This window comes from Oryctolagus cuniculus, chromosome 2, assembly GCF_051225735.1.
Source record: "Oryctolagus cuniculus isolate XC-2025 breed Fujian yellow rabbit chromosome 2, ASM5122573v1, whole genome shotgun sequence".
Lineage (NCBI taxonomy): Eukaryota > Metazoa > Chordata > Mammalia > Lagomorpha > Leporidae > Oryctolagus > Oryctolagus cuniculus.
In genome coordinates this window covers 569,896-581,359 of record NC_142868.1, presented here as the reverse complement: position 1 = coordinate 581,359, position 11,464 = coordinate 569,896, and the positions used below count along the sequence as shown (strand labels likewise).

Sequence of the window (11,464 nt, the reverse complement as noted above, 5' to 3'; positions counted from 1 at the left end):
AGGGGACAGGCAGAGAGGGTGGAGTCACACACAAGTCCCAAAGGGACCCCGCTAGCCCGCACCCCCACCCGAGGTGCAGGCACACAGGAGAAAGGGCTCACCCCACTCAGCCACCCACCCCCGGACACACCCCAGTGTTACACAGACACACGCAGCCAGGGGCCTGGCCAGCTCGGAGTCCTGCTGCCCACAGCCTCCCAGGTGCAGGGGTCACCTGTGTTGTCCGCAGGAGCCAGTGGTGCTGGGCAGGGGGCAGTGGCCATGGCCTGGGGGAACCAAGACCCCCTCCCAGCCCCCAGCGCCCTGGGTGAGGGTGGCACAGGAGACCTGAGGAGGGGTCTTTTGGGGAGGGGGCTGGGGTGCAGCAACAGGAGCCCCGCCCCGTGCGGCCCCCACACTGGGTCCACATCTTCCCTTCTGGATTCCTGATCGATAAGTAATTCCTCAACCAAGGGGGGAGGGTGCGCAGCCGTCAGGCTCGGCGGGGCCCCGCCCCCAGGGGAGCTGTGGGGCGACTGGGCGCCTGGCACAGACCCCACTCAGCCGGAGGCGCTGCCTGCCCTGCCCTGGGGCCATGGAGGGGCTCCCTGCTCCCCACCACCCAGGCTGCTCCGGCCCCGGCGGGGCTCCCGGCCGAGGAGCTGGGCCCCAGCTGTGGGCAGCACGGCCTCTCTGGGGTGTGGAGGGGGCAACTGTGGATCTGGGGCTGCAGGGAAGGCCCAGACATGAGGGAGAGGGTGGGCAGGCCTGCTGGTGGACACGCAGAGCCCTGGTCACAGCGGATGGCGCCAGGAGTGATGGGGAGAAGTGGTGCTGGGCAGGGGGGTGGTGCTGCTCAGCCTGGGGCCTCAGCCCCCAGGCCCTCCTCTTCCTGGACCCACTTCTAGGACCCGGACCACTGGCCGCCCCCACCCCCACGCCTACCCTCAGTGCTGAGGGTCATGGGACCCCCACCCACCATGAACCCCCCAGCCCATCAGCCCCCAGCCCCCATCCTCTCCATCACCCCCACCAGCCCCCACCCTCATTCCCCCACCATCCCCCATCACCCCCACCATCCTCTTCACCATCCCCCCACCACCCCCACCACCCCACCATCTCTCCCATCCCCCTCCAACTATCCCCCACTATCCCCCCCACCATCCCCCATCACCCCCACCGTTCCCCCACCATTACCCTCCCCCATCCCCCCATCACCTTCCCACCATTCCTCCACTGCCCCCCCGTCACCCCCCCGTCCTCCCACCATTACCCTCCCACCATCTCCCACCCCCCCACCTGTCCACCCCTCCTGCGGCAGCACGCTGTCACCACCACCAAGGCCAGGAGCTCGGGGCCAGACCTCCATCCCTGTCCTCCGTGGGGCCCATGGACACCCTGGCTGGACTGGGCCCAGGTGGGCTGCCCATGGACACCCTGGCTGGACTGGGCCCAGGTGGGCTGCACACCTGCACCCCAGGTCCTGAGCTGGAGGAGGGACTGCTCCCTGCAGCACCTCCTGGGGGGCAGAAGCCCCCAGGGGCTGGAGTTGAGGGCACCCTGGCCCCTGCCCACCCTGCTCACCCAGGCCGTGCTGCAGGGAAGACCTGTGCCTGAAGGACCCAGCGTGCCCGGTTCCCGCCCTGGGAGTCCTGGGAGCTCCTGGGCTGGGGAAGAGGGGAAGAAGCCCCGGAGCAAGTGCAGGCCCAGAGCCGAGACAACAGCCCCCGCCCCCGGCGTCGCCCCGCCCCCGCTGTCACCCCTGCCCCGGGGTCACCCCCACCCCCGCTGTCACCCCTGCCCCCCCAGGCGTCGCCCCCGCCCCCACTGTCACCCCTGCCCCCCCAGGCATCGCCCCCGCCCCCGCTGTCACCCCTGCCCCCCCGCTGTCACCCCTGCCCCCCCGCTGTCACCCCCGCCCCCGCTGTCACCCCTGCCCCCCCGCTGTCACCCCCGCCCCCGCTGTCACCCCTGCCCCGGGGTCACCCCCACCCCCGCTGTCACCCCTGCCCCCCCAGGCGTCGCCCCGCCCCCACTGTCACCCCTGCCCCGGGGTCACCCCCGCCCCCGCTGTCGCCCCTGCCCCCCCAGGCATGGCCCCCGCTGTCACCCCTGCCCCGGCGTCGCCCCGCCCCCACTGTCACCCCTGCCCCGGGGTCACCCCCGCCCCCACTGTCACCCCCGCCCCCGGCGTCGCCCCCGCCCCCCCCGTCACCCCTGCCCAGGCGTCGCCCCGCCCCCGCTGTCGCCCCTGCTCCCCCAGGCATCGCCCCTGCCCCCCGCTGTCACCCCTGCCCAGGCATCGCCCCGCCCCCACTGTCACCCCTGCCCCCCCAGGCGTCGCCCCTGCCCCCGGGTCACCCCCGCCCCCGCTGTCGCCCCGCCCCAGTGTCCCAGAGCCGAGGACAGGCAGGGCCGGCGCTGTCCGCTGTCCGAGGTGCTGAGCGCGCCCCGGGGCCAGCAGCCTGCGCCCCAAAGGCAGGCCCGCCCCCAGCTGATGGACCGAAGATGGGGACCGGAGGCCGAGAGCGGCAGGGGCGGGGCCTGGCTCGGGTCTCCGCCTCCTCTCTGGAGCAGGGTCACAGGTCACAGCAAGGTGACCCCGTGGTGTGGGGGCAACTGCACAAAAGGCAGGTTTGTCCCCGCATGAGCCCCGCCCAAGGGACCCCCAGGAGGTGCGCGCTGTGGGTGTGTGTCCGTCTGACCATGGGTCTCACAGAATCCACCCCCAGCGAGCCCCCCAAGTTCACAGAATGCTTGTGCTGGGGAGAGGGTGGGGTGCAGACCCTAGACCCTCCTCCTCCTGGACCCACTTCCTGGACCCTCACCACTGTCCACCCACACCCCCACTCCTACCCTGAAAGCTGTCATGAGACCCCCACCCACCATGAACCCCCCCAGCCACCATCACCCCCCACCATCTTCACCATCCCCCCACCATCCTCCTCACCATCCCCCACCATAACCCCCATCACCCCCACACCCCAGCCACCATCCCCTCATCACCCCCCCACCCCCCGCTATCCCCCATCACCGCCAAGGTCACCCCCGTCCTGGTTGGCCTGCAGTGGGTGGGGCTCCGAGCACGTGCTGGGCCAGCCACAGGCAGAGGTACCCTCCCCGCACTTAGGTCATGGCCACTGCCCTCCTGCCCTGGCTCCCTGAAAGCACAGGGAAGCTGCTGGCCCCGGCAGAGTGCATGGACCAGCGGCTACCGACCACCAGGGGCAATGAGGAGCAAACCCCAGCTGGTCATGGGGCAGGTGGAGAGACATGCGGACCCTCCCTGCACTTGTCCAGAGTGCAGGAGCCCCTGGGAAGGCACAGGAAGTGCCCCCTGCCTGCTCCAAGCCTGGGAGCAGCCCCCAGCTCACCACCCGCCCGCCCCCCCGGAGCGCGGAGGGCCACCCGAGGAGGGAGGGGGAAGTGCCTGCAGTTCTGGGGTGTTCAGACGTCCCGACGGCCTGTGCACGCTGGCCTGGGCACAGCTCCCTGCGTTGTCCCCTGCTGTGCCTGCGTGGCCGCAGCTGCTCCTGTGAAGCCCAGCACGGGTCCCTCGGCAATGCGAGCTGCACCCCGAGGCCCGGCGGCTCCCCCCTGGCTGCGGCGTCGGTGAGTGCACGCTGAGTGCACGCTTGGTCACGTTCGCCTCGCCTAGGGACCAGCGCGGACCGATACTCGGCCACCTTTCCACCCTGCTGCTCTTGGGGGGTTGCGGTGGGTGAGTCGCATCGGGAGCCGGGCCTCAGGTCTGCCCTCCCGCGCGGGGGGGGGGGGCCGGTGAGCGGGGGCCACGGCCAGGCCGGGAGCGCCCGACCGAGCCACGAGCTGTGAGGGAGCGAGCCTGGGAGCGCACTGGGGCGCGCATCCGCATCCGCAAACTTGGCCGGGGCGTGCGGGGAGCCGGGCCGAGCTGGGGCGCGAGGGAGATAATTACCTCCCCGCGCCGGGAGAGCGCCCGCCCTCCTTCCCCGGAGGTGATTTATAATTTAAAGATAAAGAATAATCAACTCGCGCCGAGAAGGACACAGCGCTGTGGCTCTGATTAGGATCTGGGGACAGGGCCGCGCGCGGAGGGGCGGTGGTGGGGGGGGGGGTGGCGAGCAGGCCTGGCCGCCCCCAGCCCCAACCACCCCGCGGCTCCGCGTGTCCGAGCTCGGCCCAGATCACAGCCGACCGGTCCCCATTATTTCCCCCAACTTTTAATTTCTGCTTCCAAAGGATCATTGCCCGCGATAATTGCCAAGGGCCGTCCTTGCGCGCGGAGCGGGCTCGGGGGACCGCGGCGGGAGGAGGCGCGCACGGCCGCCGGTGCACGCGCGCTGCCCCGGGCTCCCACCCGGTGCCCCCCACCACGGAGGCCGCGGGGTCGCCGCTGTGGGGAGCCCTGCTTTTGCCCGCGCGGGCAGGGGCGTCCGGCGCGTTCCCCCAGCAAGCGCAGGGCAGTGGTTTTCCGTAGGCCGCCCGCCGGGAGCGCGCGCTTCCCGCACGCATTCCGGGGGCGGGGGCGGGGGCGGGGGCGGGGGCGGGAAGGCCGCCCTCCCCTCCCTCCCGACCCCACCTCTAAAGAGCGACCCGGCCGCCCGCCCCGCCCCGCCCCGCGGGGACTGCGGGCCGGGCTCCAATTTGACGCCGCGAAAGGGGCGGGCGCGCGAGGGGATGGAGGCGCGGACACCCTGAGCGGAGACCCCGAGACGCGATTCGAGACCCCGAGAGGCAGCGACCCGGACAGGCGGGCCCCAGACCCGCAGGGACTCGGGGAACCCGCGCGTGGAGGCCTCCCGCCAGCCGCCGAGGGCGCGGGAGCCGCTCGAGAGGCCAACGAGCCCCGCACCGCGCGCGCCGAGGTCCCTGCCGGCTCCTCGCGTCCTGCAGCCCGAGAGTCCCAGGGCCTCTGCGGCCCCTGCGCCCACGACTCCCGCGGTCCTCGGGGAGCCAGCAGGCCCGCACGCCGCTTCCGGACCCGCGGGAGCGCCGCGCCACTGTCCCCGATTCCCGGGCCGGCCGCGCCGGGGCTCGGGGCTGCGCGTCCGTCCGTGTGTCCCGCGCGGGGCCCGCCTCCTCCGCCCGGGACCGTTCGCAGCCAATTAGGCGCGCGCGCTAACGAGAGCAGCGGAGCCCGCGGCCGCCTGCGGGCGCACGTGTGTGCGGCGTGTGGGCGCGTGGGCGCCTCCGGCGGGGCGGCCATAAATGCGCGGGCCGGGCGCGGCGGGCGCCTGAGGCGGCGGCGGAGGCAGCGCCAGGCAGCGGCGGCCGAGCTGCGGCCGCCTGCGCGGGGCCAGCGATGGGAGCCCAGTAGGCGGCCGGGCCCGAGGCGCCGGAGCGGCCGGAGGTCGGCATGAGCACCAGCGGCCCGGCGGCTCCCGGGGACGGCCCCGCGCTGCCGCTCCCGCCGCTGCCGCCCGCGCCCGGGCAGGGGCCCGCACCGCCCGCGCCCGCCGCCGCGGCCCGGGACGCCATGGACGGGCGCGCCGAGCTGCCCGCCTTTCCCCGCGCCGGAGCCCCGCCGCTCGCGGCCAGCGACACGGTGCCCGCGGTGCCCGAGGGAGCCGGAGCGGCCCGGCCCGCCGCGCCCCCGCGCCCCACTTCCTTTTCGGTGTTGGACATCCTGGACCCCAACAAGTTCAACAGCCGGAGACGCCGCTGCGTGCTGCTGGGCCCCGTGGCGCCCGCCGCATGCGCCCCGTGCGCCCCGGCCCCCGCCGCCTCGGGACGCCCTCCGCGCGCTGAGGAGCTGGAGCGCCGAGCGCTCGCCGCTGCCGGGGGAGCCGGAGCCGCCGCGGGAGCCGAGCTGCCGAGTGAGTCGCTGCGTCCGGCGCGGGGTCGGGGCCCGGCCGCGGGGATTGTGCGCCGAGCCCTGGGGCGGGCTGGGCCCGGCTGCGCGCCGGCGCTCGGCGGAAAGTTCGCAGAGCGCGGGGCCCGCACCAGCCCCGCCACCGCCTCGCCCGACCCGGGCTGCGGGGCCTGCGGGAAGAGCTCGGCCAGGCCGGACCCAGGGGCATCGGAGCTGCGAGGCCGGCCCGGGGCTCTCCTCGCGCGTCCGGGCCTCGGAGGGTGCGGGTGCCCGAGACGGAGGGCCGCGCGCCGGGGGCCTGTGCCCTCCCCACCCGCGGCCGCCCGCCCTCCTAGCCTTTTTTTTTTTTTTTGGACAAATCAGACTAATTGTGACAAAACGCTGGTTATCTCTGCAAAAACAATTAAATCCCTTCGATTACAGTTAAGGGGAAATGTGCTTAGCGGCGGAAAGCGGCCGTAATGGGGCGGCCCGCGCCCCCGGCCGGTCGATATCCCATTACGGCGCGCGCATATCTCTTTCAAGCACCTTGCAAACCGCCCCCGAACATCTAAATTATAGGGTCAAAATTCGGATAATTACTCGATTAAAACCTATTACACTTATTAGGGGCCGCTATTGATCGCGGATCGCGTTCGACCCGCTCCTGATTGCTTTTGGCGCGCCCCTCCCCCCCAGCCCTTCCCCTGCCAACTTGGCGACCCCGGGGCGCGCGGGGAGCCGAGCGCGGTATGGACTGGCCAGGGCTACTCCTGCGCTGGAGCAGCTTCCCGCCGGCCGAGGTGCGGGGACGGCCCCGCGCGCTCTCCCCGCACCTCTACCTGCACCACGAGCCTGCGGGGCGGGAGGCCCAGGCTGCTGCCGGTGCCGGAAGCCAGCAGGCCCAAGCGCGGCTGCGGACGCCGGCAGGGCCAGGCCCCCCGTTCCCGGGCCGCGGCTGCAGATGGCAGATGCCCTCGGTCCGCCGGGGACAGCTCCGGGGGAAGCCAGAACACCTGCGGCCCCCGCGAGACTCGGGCCGGGTCCGGAGCAGGTGGGTTCCTTCTCCAGGAGCCGGCGCGGGGCCTGGGCCCCAGTCGGGTCGCGCCAAGGAGGCTTGGAGACCACCTGTGGGGACCCTGGAGCTTCCTCCCAAATTCCAGGTTCGAAAGGGAGGCTAGGGCCGGAGCCGCTGCTCAGACGCTGCCCTTAACGGGGGCTCCGCCACTTCCCGCACGCGCCTCCCGGGCAGCGCAACGGAGATCTGAGAAGCGTGCGCCTCGGCCGAGGGGCCTCGGACTCCGCCAGCGGCCGAGTCCCAGGGCCCGGATGTCGGCGGCGGCCGAGCCCGGGGCCGGAGCACTTTCCCTCGGCCGGCTCCATCCCCGCCCCGCCGGCGGTCCGACGCCTGGTCATTAGCTGGCCCCGCGCCCGCCGTAATTGGAGGGTAATATACGCCCAGATAAATTAAACGGCCTTTAACTGGTTTGTACATTGCGCGAGATGAGTTTAATTAAGTTTGTATCTGCCCCGCGCATCGATCGGAGCCCGCCCGCCAAACCTTGCGCGGCCGCCCCGCTCTCGCACGGGCGCGACTGGGAGCTTGGCCCGGGCGCTCCTGCGACGGAGCCGGGAGTGGAGCGAGGAGGAGGCCGGCGGGGCAGCGGAGGAGCCGAGGAAGGCCCGGAAGGGGGCGCGGACCCGGGAGGAGAACCCCGGGGAGCCGCGCGCGGGGCCGGGCCTAACCGTGCTGTCCTCCCTGTCCGCCGCCCGCAGGTGCCGGCGACCCCTGCCAGGCGGACGAGGCTGAGGCCGACGGCTACTGCGGCGGCGACGGCCACAGCCCGAGCGCGGACAGCGGGGATGAGGCGCCGGACGCCGACGACGCCGACGACACCGAGGGCGTGGCGCCCGAAGCGGGCGCGGAGCAGGCGCGGGGCGGCGGCGGCGGCGGCCTCGGGGCCCGCGGGTCGGGCTGCCCGGCCGAGGCCGAGGCGCCTCCCGGCGCCGGCGACGAGGCGGCGGCCCCTGGACCCCGCGGGAGCTCGCCCGGAGCCCCGGGCCCGCCGGGGACGGCGGCAGCGGGCGGTGGCGGCGGCGGCGGCGGGAGCGGCGCGCAGGGCGCAGCGGCCGCCAAGCCCAAGCGGAAGCGCACGGGCTCCGACTCCAAGTCCGGGAAGCCGCGGCGCGCGCGCACCGCCTTCACCTACGAGCAGCTCGTGGCGCTGGAGAACAAGTTCAAGGCCACGCGCTACCTGTCGGTGTGCGAGCGCCTCAACCTGGCGCTGTCTCTGAGCCTCACCGAGACGCAGGTCAAGATCTGGTTCCAGAACCGCCGGACCAAGTGGAAGAAGCAGAACCCGGGTGCTGACACCAGCGCGCCGACCGGCGGCGGCGGGGGCGCGGGCCCCGGCGCGGGCCCCGGCACGGGGCTGCCCGGCGGCCTCAGCCCGCTCAGCCCGTCGCCGCCCATGGGCGCGCCGCTCGCCATGCACGGCCCGGCCGGGTACCCGGCGCACGGCCCGGGCGGCCTCGTGTGCGCCGCGCAGCTGCCCTTCCTGTCCAGCCCCGCCGTGCTCTCGCCCTTCGTGCTGGGCTCGCAGACGTACGGCGCGCCCGCCTTCTACGCGCCGCACCTCTGAGCGCGGGCGCCGGCCACGCCGCGGCCCAGGACCGCTCCCCGAGGCCGACCGCGGACCAAGAAGACGCCGCGGGGTTTCCTCCGGCACCGACGGACTGCGCGCGCGGGCGGCGCCCACGCACCTCGCCCAGCCTCACTCGGTTAATAAACGCAGGCGACCGCGTCCCGCGCCTCCCGGGCTCCCGCGCCGTCGTACGTCCTGGTTGGGGGGGCTCGGGCCTGGGGTCCCGGGCGGGAACTCGGCCTTGCGCACGCGCCCTGGGAGCGGCTGGCTGGGGCGCTGGGCGCAGCGTCGCCGGCGAGGATGGGGTTCCAGCCGTCTCCCTGTGGAGCAGAGGGCGAACCGCGGTCCCACAAGCCCCGGGAGTCCGGCTCCGCGTCCACGGCTCCCTCCCAGCGCGGCCACCCTGCTCGGATCGCTCCGGGCCCGGCCCCCTACGTGGGGTCCTGGGACGCGGGAGAGCAGCGGGCAGGCAGCTGCGCCTGATCGGGCTGCACCGCGGACCCGGGAAGGCCCTGAGCCCCGTAGGACTGGAGCGGTGCAGGGGAGCCGATGCGCCCTGCCGGCACCCGTAGCCTCCCCGTCCATCCCTGGAGTCCGGGTCGTAGCCGCCCTGCCGCGGCCAGTGGACAGGGCTCTCAGGGAGCAGAGGCAGCTGGGGCCACCACGACCATCTGCTGGCCTCGTCAGGAGGACACCACCTGCCAGGGCCCCGGGGTTCCACACCTGGCCGCGTGGCCAGCAGTGCGGCCAGCACTGGCAGGAGGGCGGGGCCACACCTGGTCTGGCCGCTCTGGTTGGGGTCTCCACGTTGCAGGTGGCTGGGCTAGAAGGTTCCGGAAGCAGAGCAGGTGCAGTCCTCCGTGCTGTGGGTCTGCCTTGTCCTGGCTGGGGCTGCACCCCGGGAAGCCACAGCCTGCACTGCAGCCAGACGGGATCTGGGAGCAGCGCCCCCTGTGCCCCCCTTGTGAGCCCAGCGGGCACCTGCCGGGACCTGCTGCGCTGGGGTCCTGCCTGCGGGCAGGCTGCGCAGTGCAGAGAAGTTTCTGGCCAAGCCCACCCTGGCCTCTCCCTCCCTGCCCTTACTGACCAAGACCACGTGGCCATGCACGACCACCGCAGGGGCCACGGATCCTCCGAGTCTTGATCACCAACCTCGGTCGCAGGGGTGGGCTCCATCTGGGGCCTGGGTGGGGCTGGGGGGGCTGGGCGTGGCCTCCCCACCTGCCACCTCCCCCTCCTCTGCAGGCCCCTTCAGCTGGGGCTGGGGATACGCCCACGAGCCAGGGCGGCTGCATCCTGCCCTTCTCTGGCCTCGCCAGCCTCTGCTGCACACCTGTGCCTGCCATGTGGAGCTCCCTGGGCGGCCCCATTCTGGCCCCCACTTGCCCCCTGCACTCCCACGGGGTCCTCAGTCCCCACCGGCCTGGAGCTTGGCCCTGCTCCGCCGGCCCCCCCCCCCCCCCCCGCCTGCCTCCTTTGGTGTCGGTGTCTGTACCTCGGCCCAGACAGGGCTCTATCCCAGAATGGTCTGGTGGGTGGAGCCTCCTGGGAGTGGGGCCACGCCCCCAAGGCAGGAGGCCAGACAAGCACTGCTCCCCTGCCCAGGGACCCTGAGCCCACACGCAGAGGCTGCGCCTGTCTCCCCTGGCCCGCAGCCGGGTGCCCTGCGCCCTGCGTCCGGACGGGAGTGGGTGTGGCTGCAGGTCAGAGCATGTCGGAAGGAGCCCGGGCTGCCTGCGGGGCCTGCTCCGCCCCCTCCGGAAGCCAGGTGGACGCCAGGGCTCCAGCCACCGCCTCCTCCTTCCAGGCAGCAGGCGGGCAGGGAGCGCAGCCTCCCCTAGGGCTGCTCACACCTCCCTGGCCAGCACTCGGCCGCCTGGCCACTCTGGAGAGTGGCTGCTCCCAGGCCCACTGGCAGCTCAGCCCCCGCCCCACCGCGGGCTGCGGCCCCACCTGCGCCTGCAGAGCCTCAGGTCCGCACCCTCCCTCCGCCCCTGCCCCTCCCTGCCAGGGTGTGGGGGGGTGGCTGCGCTTCGTCCAGGCCCCGCTGTCCCTGTCCCCCATCCCCATAGCAGCCTCCTTGCAGAGCCAGCCCCACGTGCCCCCCCCCCAGCACCTGCGGTCCCACAGAAGCCCGGGACTCTGCGCCCACTCTGCAGCCGACCCCTTGCTCATCCCCAGCTGTCCTGGAGGCCCTGTCCTGCCAAGGTGCCCCAGCTGCCGGGAGCCGGGGGTCAGGAGACCTGGTCCTCCCGCGGCTGTACCCACCTCCTCCTGGTCACCTGGAGGGGGGCAGGCGCGAGCTCACAGGGACCCCCCCCCCAGGCCCAGGCTGGCGCAGGGACAGTGGGTGGGGGCAGGTCTTTCTAAAGGGTGGGGCTTTCAGAGGCAGCTAAGACCGGTCCTCTGTCCCCTCCTACGGACCTGACCTGGCTGTCCTCCTTCTCCCTGGGGACTGGGAGGACCAGAACTGGGCACTTCCTGAGACAGAAGACTGCATTTCCTGCCTGGGCAGTGGGCAGCTGGCTGATGGGGGGGGGTCTGCACTGGGAGACGGACCCCAGGAAGGACCCCTGTGGGAAGTGACCCCTCTTTCCTTCCGTAGACCTGCTGCTGGCTGGAGCCTCGGCAGCCACCCTGGGCCATGAGGTAGCCTTGGGGGACAGGAGCCTCACGCTAGACACAGAGACAAGGTCCCCATGGCACCCTGGAGCCTCCTCAACAGCCTGGACTCTTGATTTACAGGAAGACATAAAGCTGGCTTCGGTCTGTAGCTGACCCCGTCTCCTCCACAGAGGCTGTAGCTCGTATCCCCGGCGCCGCCCAGCTGGGCTCTCTGGGCTAGGGCACCAGTGCCCCCTCGGGCCCTTGCTCCTGCCAGCCCTGCCTCCCATGGACCCTGAGCCTGCCGCGCAGCCTCTGCCCACCCACAGGGCCCGCCCCTGCCGGCTGGTGCCCCCCCGACTTGCAGCCCCCCCCAGCAATGGGACAAGAGGCTGCTTCCCACCCAGCACACTCCCGCTGCCCCCAGTGCCGGCCCCTGCAGGCTGCCAGGGCACCTGCCCCT

The 11,464-nt window shown here is 73.1% G+C and overlaps 1 protein-coding gene across 1 annotated transcript; it reads left to right on the top strand.

Annotated features, from left to right (window-relative positions):
* Window positions 1-5,176: 5,176 nt before the first annotated feature.
* NKX1-1 (NK1 homeobox 1) lies at window positions 5,177-8,537 on the top strand. The gene is made up of 2 exons (XM_051841570.3): window positions 5,177-5,777; window positions 7,529-8,537. Exons 1-2 carry the CDS (start codon window positions 5,318-5,320, stop codon window positions 8,392-8,394), a joined length of 1,326 nt encoding a protein of 441 aa, XP_051697530.1. The 5' UTR covers window positions 5,177-5,317; the 3' UTR covers window positions 8,395-8,537.
* The last annotated feature ends 2,927 nt before the right edge of the window (window positions 8,538-11,464 follow it).